The sequence below is a fragment of the Zootoca vivipara genome, chromosome 4 (genome assembly GCF_965207765.1).
Source record: "Zootoca vivipara chromosome 4, rZooViv2.hap1.1, whole genome shotgun sequence".
In the NCBI taxonomy this organism is placed as follows: Eukaryota; Metazoa; Chordata; class Lepidosauria; order Squamata; family Lacertidae; genus Zootoca; species Zootoca vivipara.
This window is the reverse complement of record NC_142587.1, coordinates 25,355,673-25,370,929: the sequence shown is the minus strand read 5'-3', so window position 1 is coordinate 25,370,929 and position 15,257 is coordinate 25,355,673. Positions and strand designations below refer to the sequence as shown.

General features: G+C 43.0%; 1 protein-coding gene across 3 annotated transcripts in view; it reads right to left on the bottom strand.

Annotated features, from left to right (window-relative positions):
• ATP11A (ATPase phospholipid transporting 11A) overlaps positions 1-14,475 on the bottom strand; it is a 116,437-nt gene extending 101,962 nt beyond the window's left edge. For all 3 annotated transcript variants that reach the window (XM_060273372.2, XM_088668588.1, XM_060273373.2), the window contains exon 1: positions 13,833-14,475. In XM_060273372.2, the coding sequence (XP_060129355.2) occupies positions 13,833-13,871 (39 nt within the window). In that variant the 5' untranslated portion in view covers positions 13,872-14,475. The remainder of the gene's footprint in view (positions 1-13,832) is intronic.
• Positions 14,476-15,257: the final 782 nt, after the last annotated feature.

Below are 15,257 nucleotides of genomic sequence, written 5' to 3'. Positions count from 1 at the left end.
AGACACAGGGATGAAACCTGCCCTCTCCACAGTATTTCGCCTCAGCATTGCAGATTAGGCTGAGTGGATTTAGGGGCCTGCCTGGGTGGGGGGTGGGGGGGCACCGAATAGGCCGCAGCATAGAATCAACTGAATATGGGCATTTTACAGGGCTGTGCCTTTGGGTAGAATAAATGTTATTTCACATAACACATGTGGGTAGGGGAGTCAGGGTTGGGACAGGGCAAAACACGCGCTTTGGGGGAATGATTGTGTGCAAAATGAACGGGTCTCAAGGATAACCCAGGGTGTTTGGAAGGAGGAGAGGGGGAAATCACAGGGATAAGCCAGGGTGGGGGGAAGAGGGGGTATAATAGGTCGTGGATCAGGACAGAGTTGGGGGATTCACAGGGATGAGGGAGGGGGATGAGGGGGGAATCACAGGGATAAGCCGGGGGTGAGGGGAGGAGTGGGAGAATCACAGGGATACGTCATGGATCGGCACAGGGTAGGGGAAATCATACAAATAACCCACAGCAACGCGTGGCAGGGCCAGCTAGTAGTATTTAAAAAGCATGAAGAGAAGACTTTTCTATCTACTTAAGATATATATTGTCAGTATGCAACTTCTAAAAAAATTTTTTTTAAAGAAAATGTTGCTAATTAATTTGACTAAGAGATCTCTAGAGCTTTAGCAGAAGTGTATTTCAGAGGATTTCAAAACATCATATCTTAGCAACAATGCAGTGGAAGAACCTAATTGTCCTTAATCCTCTAGTTAAAATAGGTTAGATGAAATCCTCTTTTGAGCAAAGCAGGAAGATTACTCAATGACATCAGGCAACAGAATCGCTACTGCTTTGCGATTTAATTACTCAACTATTGAGAATGTGAAAAATCCAAAGTTAACTGGCAATAGACTTTGGATAAGATTTAGATAATTGCAAGTGAGGAAAGACAACTGCATTACTTATACCCTTTGAAGAAGTTAAAGCTTAGGCCTCAGTGTTGGCGGTGCAGCCTTTTTAGATCAACATCTGCTGCTTCAAGGCAATATACTATAACCAACACAGCTAGTCCTAACAGAGAGAACACTGCATACAATCTTGTGAAACTAAGGACAAGGCAAATTCATTCATGTTTTGTGATAGAACTAAAAATAATAATAAAAAATACCGATAATAAGTGTTTATGCAGCTTAAAATAAACACACAAACACACTTGTAAGGTACGTAAGCTCTTTAACAATCTTCGAAGGCTATACCACTAAATCAAAGCTTGGATAATCGAGATTATGATAAGAAACTGGTGTCTGTGCAGTGTACAGAGAGAAAAGCCTTTGTTTTATCTAATCTACGCTGAATTTGTTGCCATGGCAATTAAAGCAGGAGAGATAACTGTATTCTTGTGATATTCTGCCTTCTAGTTCAGGCTGAACTTCAGAAGCTGAGTTTTCACTTGACAATAGAAACATTACAGTTTCCTGTTCCTTTATCATTGGAGGCAATACTTCAACAAAGTACCGTAATGTTGAGTAAAAGGTACAAGGCTGATATACCAGCAATCAAGTGTCGGTGCCTCTGAAATCAACAAGACTTAGGGAGCAATCCTATACACAAGTAGCTGGTGTAAATCAAACTGGTGTAAAGTTAAACCAGATCCAAACTCTACTCAGCAATAGTCCTACTGCTGGCTGAGTTGTCCTAAGCATGGCAATGGAATAACATAGTCATTGACTCTTTTTGGTGGTTTATTTTACACCAGGTTGCCTAGTCAAGTGATAAAGCTGCATGGGTTTAGGATTCCACCTAAGTCCCCCCTCTCTGGTCTTTAGGTTTCCAGGTTTGTCTGGCCCTCTGAAATGCACTTCTGCTAAAGCTCTAGAGATCTCTTAGTCAAATTAATTAGCAACATTTTGCCTTTAATCATAATGCTTGAAATTATTAAGGAAACTGTACGTGCAGCATTGCAAGCATCGGCCCAGCAGGAGCTGGCTGCAAATTATAGCATTGTCTGCCCTTCTCCCTTCCCCTCTCCCAATTAACCTCCGTCTCCAATGCCACAACAACAGGGGCCTCCCCATGACATCACCAAGGGCTGCTCTTAGATCTCAGGTTTGGGCCCTGAACTTGCAGAAGATGGGATGCTCCTGACCTGGCAAACCTACTGGACATGCCCCCAGAGCTCCCCTTTTTCAGGGATTATGCTGGCTTAAAATATGCAGGGCTAAACTCAGCCCAGCCAACTGGGTACCAGCTGAGCCAAGATAGAGGAGATATGCTGGAGCATGAGAGAGCTAAGCTGGTGCTGCACTGGGAACCTCTCAGCACAGAGTATCAATGATATTTGAGCTAAAGTCAATATGATAAGATAAGATATAATGCCATTATTTTCTCAGTATTTCCTGTTGATTGCAACATGGTTCTGCTCTTTTGTAAAACACACACACACACACAGGAAGCGTCCCCGCCCAAATAACCACCACAAAATTTCTCACCTTCAAAGTATAACTTACTGGTGCAGGAAAAATAATGAGCTGGGCATATTTTTACCTCAAATGCAACACTATAATGTCCTGCTCTGTCCCAGCTCCAGAAACATTCCCCCCCCCATAAACATTCTTAGGTTAGAAGCCTGTACAAACTTACCTGAGAGTAAGCCTATTGAATACAAAGAGACTTACTCCTAACTCCCATCCTCTGAAGAACATCATCTAGTGCTTATGAGTAAGACATCAATGTAAACAGAGGGAAGGGTATCCTACGGAAACACAGGGATGAGCCGGGGTGGAGGGAGGAGGGGCAGGATACGTCATGGATCATGACAGGATGGGGGGGGGATCACAGGAAAGAACCACAGCAACGCGTGGCCGGGTCAGCTAGTTATTATATATATATTTTTTAAAAGCTTTGTGTTAAAGTTTGGCAACTTTTAAAAATTAAATCTAATGAATGTCTTTAGTTTGAAAATTATAGTAAATTTAAGGCATAATGCAGCAGAGCAGCATTTTGCAACCAATAGCAACTGGACTGTAGAATGCAACTGGCTAGGGTTAGAGCTTTCTGTAACTGGCTTCCACAACCACAGTGCCACATCTGCTATAGCCTCTGCACCAGCAGTAAGAACTTCTCTGGAAGCTACAACCCCCCCTGAAGAGTGTGGGACAGCTCAGGGCATAGATATCCACTTGGGCAAGAAAAATTACCCCAAATTGCGGAGTTGTTGCTTAACGAATTGTAAGTTGGTCGTGATTTTTCTTTTTCTTCTAGTTAAGTTTAACAAACAAAATCCTTGAAAGCAAAAGTATTATTTTTGAGACAAGCAGATGGGGTGTTAACTGCACTTTCCCTAAAGCAATATGTGAAAACACTCAATTGGCTCATAATTGGCTTTAACTACGCCAAAAGGGAATTATAATTCTAGATTTTAAAAATCGAGTATTTCAGGCTTATGTACATTTCCTTTTGTAATCATTATTGTAGCAATCTCTATCATCTTTCCCATTCATAGCTGTGTTTTCAATTCACTTCTACTGTATACTGGGAAGATACGGTAAGTACGCACTATATATATATATATATATATATATATATATATATATATATATATATATACACCTTCTTGAAATTTTAAAGTATTCCAGCAAACAGACACTGGGAAGTTTTAGGTCAAAGTAGGATATGGGTGCATTTAAAACAAACAGACAGACGTACACCCAAATAGGTTTATTTCGAAGTAAATGCTACTGACAATAAAAAGGACCATTTGCAGGCTAGCATTTAAGATTGGAAAGCAAGAGACCAATTTTTAAACACATGTTACTGGTTAATTCTTAAAAGGAACAGATCTCACATGAGATCAAAATGCCTGGCCCCATAATAGTACAAAGCATCAGTATGTCAGCAGAACGTATCACCAAAAGACATAGAACACTTCAGAAGCCATGAACTTGTCAAAGGTCTACAACTGCCCAGAATGAAAAACAGTCATTCTAAACAGAGCAGAGCCAGCTGTCCTATTCAGGCAGAGCAGGCAATTGCCACTGGCTGCAAAGGAGTTTAGTGACCATTTAATGCTGGAATCATTGCATGCTGCAAGGGACATATCTTTCAGACTGCCTGAAACAGCAAACAACTGCATATTTAGACTGCTCCATATTCCGCATACAATGTTTGGTCACAGACTATACTATAGACGGATATAGTCTTTGACATCTATGGCAGAAAATATCAAGTTATATTTTAAAACCAGAACAAAATGTGGATATTAACTAATCAGAAACTAGCCCCTGTGTGATGGAATCCCGGCACATTAGCAAAAAGCAGTCGACCTAACATAAATAAACTTTTCATTGTTAAAACTGTATGTAAAGCAGATATTCACAGTGTTATAGTAGTAGCCCGTTCTACAGAAGGAAAGTTATTGATGAAATTTAATCAGAAATTCCTCCTGGCAATATGAATTAGTAACAATACTAGGAGCATTCTAATATTGACCATCCAATTTTGCACATTTTCCAAATGTCAGCTTGGAGGTAGAGATTTGGTCCTTCTGAGCAGAAGTCATTAGGGGTGGCCAACTTCCAAGAGACTGCGATCTACTCACAGAGTTAAAAACTGGCAGCGATCTACCCCCTTTTGGGGGGGGTCAAAGTTCAGGTCAAAGTTGTTGAGCATTTTTTAGGAAGGAAAGCCCTGTTTTGGGGGGTTCATGTAAAAGCTGTTGAACTTCTTTAGGGAAGAGGAAAGCAACATTGAGCTTTTTTTTTTTAGGAAGGAAACCCTGTTTTGGGTGGTTCAGGTCATTTTAGGGGTGCAGGGCAAAGATGTTGAGCTTTTTTTAGGGGAGCCAAAGTTTTTTAGCTTCTTTCGGGGGGAGCCAACTGATCTACCGGTGATCTACCACAGACGTCCAGTGATCTACTGGTAGATCACGATCTACCTGTTGGACATGCCTGATCTCAGACCCATCTTTCAAGCTAACCTGCAGCATACATGGACCTGATTGTACACTGGAGAGGTGTGTTGTTGTTTTTTGTTCTTACCCATGCAAATGTTCAAGTACTGTTTATTTAAGTACTAAAGGAGTACTTTGAAGTATATTTCCAGTCTTAAAGACTCTCAAACTTATCCATGAAAGAACAGAACAAAAGGAAAGGTTCGTGATAAAAGTTTTCACTTAAGATTTGGAAAACCAAACAAAATTTACTGTAGGAGTTCTCGTGCTGAACTCTCAATGCACTCTAAAAGGTTATTGTTGACTGAATTAAAGTGAAAGCTACTTATCAGAAGGAACAAGTGTGTACTTCACTGCTGCTTCAACACAAAAGCTCACGGCCAGTAACAAAAAATCTCATCGATATATTGCTGGATAAGCCCATTTTCCAACTGCGTAATGAAAACAACAAAATTAAAATAAAATAAAATTAGTAGTTATGCTCTGAGTAAAAGTCATTTCCCCCACAAATATCGGTTTTGCATATTTTGCTTTTGAAAGCAACTGCAGGTTAGCGAGAATACATTAGCAGTGAACCACTTTATAAATGATTAAAAGGAAGTCAATTTAGGCTGCAATCCCCACTGAATAAACATTTCCATATATATTAAAGCAAAAGGCTGCAGTGAAGACAACATATTCTCCTCCAAAACAAAAAAGCTCTTTATCTGGTATTTAAGTAACTGAAGACATATATTTCCCAATCCCATATAGATATTGTATAGTAGAACTGTTTTGATCATTCCCCCTTAAAACAACAGTACAGTGGTACCTCGCGTTACGAACACGATCCGTTCCAGGACGCAGTTCGTAACCCGAAACGGTCATAAACCGAAGCGCCATTTTGCGCATGCTCAAAGCATGGTTTTCGCGCTTTGCAACAACCCGTGTGTGCAGCTTCTGCGCATGAGCAGACCACGCACGGGGCGAAAATACTTCCGGGTTTGCGGAGTTCGTAACCAGAGGTGTTTGTAACCCTAGGTACGACTGTACTGTTTTCTACATTTTTAAAGCACTTTGGGTTTGAAACTGAGACAGATCTGCCTGCCATTCTCACATTACTTTCATGGAAGTAGTCTACTGAAGCAGAAGGCAATGTACCCTGATAAGTATATGCAAGATGCATTATTCAAAATTCTAGAATCATAGAATTGTAGAGTTGGAAGGGGATCCAAGGGTGATCTAGTCCAGGCATCCCCAAACTTCGGCCCTCCAGATGTTTTGGACTACAATTCCCATCTTCCCTGACCACTGGTTCTGTTAGCTAGGGATCATGGGACTTGTAGGCCAAAACATCTGGAGGGCTAGTTAAGAAATTCTGCACTGGATTTTAATCTTTAAAGACACGAGGTCTCCTAAAAACCTTCCCTGTTATACTTCCCACCCAATTTCATGTTAGTGGACATCTGGGTGTCCATTTTTATTGACAGCATCTCCTTTCATCCTGCAAGCATGGCCAGAGATACAAAAGAAGGCAGGGCTTCTGCTATTGTTGTATGAAGATACCTGCTGCAATACCTGTTAGATTCCCTCTTCCACACAACAACTATTTTTTTAAAAAGATCTTTATTCAAATAGTTTCAAAGAAATACAAAATCCAAAATCAAGCACACAAAAAACAAAAAATACATTAAAGATACAAAAAAGGACAAAAATCCAACAATATAAGAAAAATACATATTCAGTCATAAATCAACTCAATAGTACATAAGCCCGGAATAAAAAAAGAGAAAAGAATAAAGAAAAAAGGAAGAAGAAAAAGGAGCCTATATACTCACTTTAATAGTTAGGAAACCCCTAAAGGGAGCAAGAGAAAGAAGAAGAAAAAAGAAAAGAAAGAAAAAAAAAGAAAAGAAAAAAAGTATATTTAAAATTTCCTTCCTATTATTTGCGAAACGCGTCCCTAAATACATTATTTTTCCATTGCTGTATCTCTTACTTCCATACAAATTCTAACAAAATTTTAACAAAATTTCCACACAACAACTAAAGGTGCAGGAGCCCTCTGGCCACCCACCCTACATCCTACCCACATCAAAGTCTTAGTAGTTTCTGTGACATTTACTTTCCTCAGCAAACAAACTTTATATTGCCCACTCCTTGCAGGGAATAGAAACATGCCCTTTTTTTGCCTGTGCTTTATGGCACTATGTACACCAATTAACGACAACAGCAATTCTATCTCAAGTTCATCTTTGGACAGGCCACATGAGCAAGGTAGTTGCATGTACTGTATATCACATGTACAGCTTCTAGCAGGTACAACACTGTCCCTGTGACTCTACAGAAGTGTTCCAAGCCTTCAGCCCTGCATTTCTGGTTTCTCCACAGCAAATACAAATAGGAGCCAGCAGTTGTAAATTTAGATCATCCTATTATGCTCGCCCTAATGGCGTAGTAGCAAACACAGGGATTCAAAAACTAAATGTGAAACTGGTGTTTGCAGATACCTGTTCAGCCTTAAAGCACAGGGCAATTTGGAGCAAGTGAACTTTACAACCCAGCTATAAAACCGCTGCATTCTATAAGTGTAAGATTACAATGCTAAATTCTTTTTCGTGTCTAGAACAACCACAGTCTCAAAGATGGTGCCAGCTCATGGTTGGAACAGCCCAAGTTCTTTTTCCATAGGACCTCATCCCCAGAAAACACAACACAAAGTCTGCATAGTTTTGAAGTCATAGCACGCATTTCTATACACACAGGCTGGAATTCAATGCTATGCTTTGACATACCTTCCATCTGCAAAAGCATTTCACCTTGCCATGCGTAACAGTCCTCCCTCTGCTCTTCGATAGGGGGTTCTCCCAATCCCCTTCAGAGCCAATTTCAGGGAGCATGGGGGTAAAGAAGGGGAAGCCCTAATGTTCCCTCAAAAGCCCTTGCACAGGGCTTCCGTTGATGGGTCTGGTTAAGTGAATCCCATCCACAGTTATTTTTTTTATTGATGAACCTGATCTGCCACCATTAACTGCATTTCATATACTTCTCTCCATTTCGCCCCCTGAAACACTTCTTTATGTAGGCACAATTATTAAATAAGCCCATAGACCTGATCCTGTTACTGGATCTGTTTGGACAGAGACCTGCATTATTCCTTTTTCAGTATTGCAGTTAATGAAGATTAGTATGCATAAGTGCATTCAAGTTCCCTACTCAACACATGCAGGGAAATTTCCTACATGAGACGTTATCTACAGACCCCATTTATACTCCAAGTATTTTCTTTTCTAGTTACTTCTTCTCAACATTTGTTTCCCATTAGTGGTAAGGGCAGCCAGGCTAGAGTTTTGCACTTATGCAGGGGAACCTGAGTTCAAATCTCCTTTCAAGCATAAGGCTTACTGGGACCAATCATTGTCTCTCCACCCAACCTATTTTATAGGTTTGCTGCTAGGATAAAATGGAAACAGATCCATCTTTGTTGACTTGGGAGATACAAATGCAGTGCACTGCATTTGCCCATGTTTTTTTTAAAATAATGTACTTATTCATGAATTGCCTTTCATATCCATCTCAATGAAATTTACATGCATTCCATAAAAACAGCCAAAAATAGTTTTACAAACAATACAAAAACAACTAAAGATGGGTTTAAAAACAGAGAAGGAGACATTTTAATCCAGCTGGAAAAGCTTGTGAATAACAAAAATGTATTCAATGGAAAATATAAAGAGTGGGTGCCTGACTTATCTCCACAGGGATGCTGATCCCAAAACATGTGCAGCTACACTGAAAGCCTTGCTCTGAGTTACCAGGCCTCTGATATTTTAAGGACTTGAAGGTGTAACTCTCCTGCAGAAGAGATAAGGCGATCTTTCAAGCCTGAGCTGTTCAGGGCCTTATAAGTTAGTATAAGTAGTAATGACTAATGACAAAAGTTAGTATAAGTAGTAATGACTAATGACAAAATTAAATAAGGTCTCCAGTTATTATGGGTTGGAGGGAAGACTCCACCCTTTAGCTTGTTCCTGCAGCTACTTTCATTTTCCTATGCAGCTGTGTTCACCAATAAACTGCCTCTTTGTCTGGGCATTAACGGCACCAAAACTTTGAATTTGGCCCAGTAACAGATCGGTAGCCAGTTCAAATCCCGCAAACACGCTGTTATATATATGTTGGCAGGAGTTTTCTGTCCACAAGCAACCTAGCCACAAACTTCTCTATTTCCTGCCTGTGTTCTCTTCCCAGTTGCCTCTATTAGATTGTAAGCTATTTGGAGGCTTGTATCTGTCTACCTTTTCCTACGTAACTTGGTAAGCCAACACATACATTATTTATACAGCACCATCAGTGTATCGGCTCAATAAATATGCCATTTACCTCATCCTAGTTTTTACTTGGAAAGCTATCTAAAAGGTCTAAATGCCAGCTTGTAAATTTCTTCACAAGCCTTTTTACATGCTTTTGTTTCTACTGTATTTGGTTGCTCTTCGAGGCAGTTCATATGATTTTAAGCCCGTTTCAATCCACTCAAATTCAGGATGGCCCTGAACAGGGTGCAAATCCTTTGGAAATTAAAAGTACTCAAGTACATCGCGTGCACCACAAAACCTGCAGCATTGTTAAGTTTGGCCACAGCACCTGGAAGCTCATTGCATAGCAGGGCTGGGGAGCCTTGGGCCTGCCGAATGTTGTTAAACTACAATTCCCATCAGTCCCAGCAAACATGGCCAATGGCTAGGGATTGTGGGGAATAGTAGCTCAGCAAATTCGGGGGGAGGGGGCAAAGGTTCTACACACACCTGGTATACTGAATGAAGTGTGCTTGATTACTGGTGAAAAGTGTGTGTGCGGGTGCGTGTGTGTGTGTGTGCGTGCGCGTATTAAGATGGAGGATCAGGAGGTTTTCTTTAGGATAAGGCTGTGGCACTGTGCATCTTCACAGAAACATAGAAAACCTGAGTGTCCCACTAGTGCCTGGGAATTGAATTGATCCTGGTGTGTGTGTGTGTGTGTGTGGTGTTGTTGTTGTTGTTGTTGTTGTTTGGTTGTTTAGTCGTGTCTGACTCTTCATGACCCCATGGACCAGAGCACGCCAGGCACTCCTGTCTTCCACTGCCTCCCACAGTTTGGTCAGACTCATGTTGGTGGCTTCGAGAACACCGTCCAACCATCTCGTCCTCTGTCGTCCCCTTCTCCTTGTGCCCTCCATCTTTCCCAACATCAGGGTCTTTTCCAGGGAGTCTTCTCTTCTCGTGTAGCACCTTAACAGCATCATCTTTTAAAATTTTAAATAGTTCAGCTGGAATATCATCAAAGGATAGGTTTGATCTTCTTGCAGTCTGTGGGACTCTCAAGAATCTCCTCCAGCACCGTAATTCAAAAGCATAAATTCTTTGGCGATCAGCCTTCTTTATGGTCCAGCTCTCACTTCCATACATCACTACTGGGAAAACCTTACACTGTTTATTATTTTAAAAAAAAACATGTGTATGATGTCTTTTAAGGTCCTACCCTTTGTTGCATTCAGCAAGTCTCTTTTATTTCCACCTCACACTTGAGGTGAGAGCTCAAGTGTGCAGGGTGTGTGTGGGTGTGTGGATACTAGCCCACCAAGAAAACATTTCCACTTGTCTGATTGTGGGTAGATATGGCAGTATGTTATTATCCTTTTCCGTGATGACAGAGGATTGTGGAAGTTGTTGTTTTGTGAGGAGAGTGCAAGCTGGTGAGCATTAACGCATATTCAGGGCTACATAAAATCTGCAGGAGTGCTCAGCCTGCAGAGATGCTGTAGTGGGTGAACAACTCAGCTTCCCAATAATCTCAGATCTGGCCCTTATGTTGTCAGGATACACTGGGCAGTGTATGGACAGCACCTGCTTAACAGAGGCAATTTTAGGGTAGCGAGACTGGTTCAGCCACCCTAGGTACAGCACAACAGGGGGCACCAGAACAATGCTGTGGAATGAATCATGAGAGGCAGAGGCCACCAAATGTTAAGTCTCGCATAGGACACCACTGAAATTTGAGAGCCCAAAGTTCACCACTGTGCTGACAACCCAGAAGCCAAAGGAATGCCTGAACAAGAGGAAATCCTCTTACCAGTCACGGAAGTGGTAAAACTAGAATAAAATTTACCTAAAACAGTAACAAATTATGGGTTGTGCCAAATGCTAGCCCTACTCAGAATAGATCTACTGAAGTTAATAGGTGTGACTAACCAAGTTTTATTAATTTCAGTGGGTCCACTCCAAGTATATTTATTGGCAACATTTCCATAGTTTATACACTTTCTTGGCATAAAATTTCTGTGTTTATTTATTTAGAGTGGAGTATGCACAACTTTGCCTGCTCAGGTGGCGCTGTGGTTAAACCACTGAGCCTAGGGCTTGCTGATCAGAAGGTCGGCGGTTCGAATCCCTGTGACGGGGTGAGCTCCCGTTGCTTGGTCCCAGCTCCTGCCAACCTAGCAGTTCGAAAGCACGTCAAAATGCAAGTAGATAAATAGGAACCGCTACAGCGGGAAGGTAAACGGCGTTTCCATGGGCTGCTCTGGTTTGCCAGAAGCGGCTTTGTCATGCTGTCCACATGACCTGGAAGCTATACGCCGGCTCCCTCGGCCAATAATGCGAGATGAGCGCGCAACCCCAGAGTCGGTCACGACTGGACCTAATGGTCAGGGGTCCCTTTACCTTTACCTATGCACAACTTTGCCTGCTCTATAGGCTAGCAACTCAAGAAACAACTGATATGACCACAGCCCTTCCAAAATGCTAAATAATATACAATTAGCTACTGGTTGCTCATCTAGACCTACCACATTATCATTCTTCAGCATTTGCAAACAAAGTAACTAACAAAGCAGTCCTGCTCAGAAGTAAGACCCACTGCACTCAATGGGGCTCATACCCCAGGTAAGCATGCATTGGATTGCAGACTAAAAGCAACCAACACACACTATTTTACATGGGTTCCCCCCCCCACTTTTTTAGATAAGAAAGCATACATTGTATCAGCATGCTCAGGAAAACACAGACAACTAAGCAATGGCTGCCTGCTGGAGACAATAATGTATAATATGCCTCAAGGGCTTTTTGTTCTGACCTCAGCGCAAATCATGAGACTATCAGACTCATGACGGATCACTTACTGGAAAGCTTCAGAAAGAAGGGGAGCTTGTAAACAGACAGGCTCCAGAGCCTTATTACATATACGAGCATCATAAAATGTGCATATCTGTCAATCTGTTTACATTGTGGTTTTTTGAAACATTAACTGTAGCAAGAGGTTCTCTCTCTCTCTCTCTCCACAGGATTCCTAATGAAGTACAGGATCAAATACAAACTGGCACCCCAGTTTTACAATGCTTACCATTGGCTTTCAGCTGAACTAATTTTCTGCTACATTCTTACACACCTCAAACCAAACACATTTACCGTATTTTTCCGTCTATAAGATGCCCCCATATATGACGCCCCCTATTTTTGGGAACTCGGATTTAAGAAAACCCACCCACGGCACTATCTGTGTATAAGACGGCCCCTAATTTTTGACATTAATTTTTAGGGGAAAAAACCTAGTCTTATACATGGAAAAATAAGGTAATTGGAAATAACTTCAGTTACTGTAGGCAGTCATTCTTCACACAATTTTCTGAAAGTAAACTCCACTGGAGAATATGATGCAAGTATTCTTTAGGATTAGTGTGATGGTTTAGTGCAGCTATCCAACCAATTGTCATCTGTTGCTGACCTTCAGAGGCAACTGTTGAGAACCATTTTCTTAATTCGATTTAAAGAGGCTTAAGAAAGCGCTGGCAACATATGTCAATTAATTTTGAGTGTTGCTGGCCTATTAGCTTTCCCCCAAGCATAAATTACAGCAAGCAAATCATATGCTGGACTGAAATGTTCATGGCCACACTCTGCCCGGCCAAGTAGAAGGGTAATCTAATGTTATTTGATCAGTTCCAAATAGTTTTCAGCCTCCAGTTGCCAAAAGAAGGAAGCTGTGCTGCCAGCAGTGAAATAATATTTTATTTTTTAAAAAATTGCTTTTATTAGAGTTTTTCTTGGGTTGCAAAAGCACATACAGCATCTCTATTTTCAGATCATAAGCCCCTCTCTACGGTTATATTATATTATTTGATCAGTTATATTATTTGTGAGACTTTAATGTTGTATAAAGAATAATTTTTAAAAAGCAAATTAGAAAGTTGAAAAAGAGATGATGGTTGTGCATATGCAAGTTTACACAAAAGCAGTGCTTTTTTTCTTAAAAAACAAAACAAAAACCGTTTAGGGGTACAGTACTCTCATTTCCCTACTCATATTGAAATACTGCCCCTCAATGAGGACATACTTAGATTCACAAAATGTTTAGGGGTATGTTTACCCCTGCGTCCGTCCGTCCCCCAGAAAAAAAGCACTGCACAAAGTAATCCTGTGTTTAAAAGCAGGTGGGAGGCCGATTTCCTAAATTCACCTATTCAGAAGCAAACTGCACGCAGAGTAATAGGACTATCAACCGTAGATGAGGCACAACATCTATGAATGGGAAGGAGGAGAAGCCCTTCCTTTTTATCTCTAGGAAAATCTAAGGGGAGCGGCGGAGAATTTGTCTCCGGGGATCAACATTTCACAGACAGAAAGATGAAGCGGGGAGGGACTCGCCGGGCTTTGCTCCCTTCGGGTCTGCGGTGCCCTAAAATTAAAGAAAGCAACATCTTCGCCATGCTCGGGTGCTCTGCGCGAGAGGGGCCAGTGCGCCATGCCTGCGCGCAAGGCAGCGCTTCTACACTATGAGCAAAGCCAGGCAAGCTTTCCTCTTTTTTTGCTTTGGCGCGCTCGCCAGGACGCCTTGGCGACGGCAGGCAGCACCGACCCCTGCCCAGGGGGGCGCCGGATACTCACGTATCTATTAATAAGAGTCCTGAGGCGGCTGCAATCCATGGCGAGGCGACGGGCAGCTGCTCAGGCGGCTCTCAGCCTCCTCCTGCGCCGCCGCCTGCTCCTTCTCCTACAGGCGGGAGACTCCAGCCAGGGGGAGCTTCTCTCGGTCTCGGTCGCCGCCCCTCTGCTACTTCCTACATCCACTACCACGCCGGAGTTTCTGTCTCATGGCAGCCGCAGCCACATCCCTGCCCTGCCTTGACCTGCCGGGGATTCTTGGCGGGCGATTCTTCCGCTCAGTCATGCGTGCGCCAGGCTGGGGCGCCTCGGTTGCCTCTGCCCATGTGCGCTCACGCCAGCCAGCCGTCCCCGGCAGCTCGCTCCGAAAAAGCGGCGGTGGAGGAGGAGGAGCAGGAGGAGGAGCAGGATTATGGGGGGGGGGGGGGACAAAAGGCAACTTTGCTCGGAGACTTGCGCAGGTAGCGGGGCGGCAAGGCCGGGTCCCGTCCCCCCCGCGCTTCAGTGCTTCAGGAAACTTGCCCCCTAAACCCGGCTGCTTCGCGCGCGACGGCTCTCTGTGTTGCAAGCTCCCCGAAAGCCTCAGGTTCTTCTCACTCGCGCTTTGATCTTTCCCTGCTTAGCCAGTCAGCTCACGTCATACGGTGCGGGCGAGCATGCGCGCTCCGAACTTCTCCAGTACAATACAACAACACACACCCCTTTACGCCTCCCTCTCTCTCTCTTTTTAATACAGCATAATATATTTTGCATACAGGCGCGCTCGACGTTGAGCGCATTACCTTAAGCTTGAACCTGGGCGTCGCTCTGTACAGAAGTGACCCCGCCAAGCAAACAAACAAAACAAAAAAAAGGTGGAGAGGCGGGAAGGAAAGGAGGATGATCTGTTCCACATCCGCCGGTGTATGTGTGACTGTGTGTTGCGATAAATGGAGAGCATCAAAAGCCTTTTTGTGCCCTACAAGGAAGCTGTGAGAGCTGCTTTTTGTTTTGTTGGCTCGGCCAGTGGGGGCGTTTAGTGGGAGCGTAGAAACAATCCCCTCGAAAACTTCCTTCCAAAGCCACTCCAGGAATGTACAAGGGGAATGGGCTGGTGGTAGGGGGATTGTGCACAGAAGACGAGAAAGGCTTCATGTGTTGCAGATCTGAGAAAATGGTCAGGGAAGCGTGGCTAAAAAGAAGGGGACCTGCTGCCAACAGGCCGTTTCCGTTTGTTTCCTGATATCACTCGCCTGGCCCCCACAAAGGCAGCAGTAGCTAGGTGACGGCTGCCTAGGTTGCAGCTGGAGCCCCTGGAGGGAGCATCAGAGGTGAGGTGCTGCTAGAAAGCTTTTGAACCTCCTGGGAACTCCAGGGCAGAGAAGACTGTCTTGGCGGCCTTGTAGATTTCTAGAACAGGGAAACAACCACGTGGTACATTACAGGAGC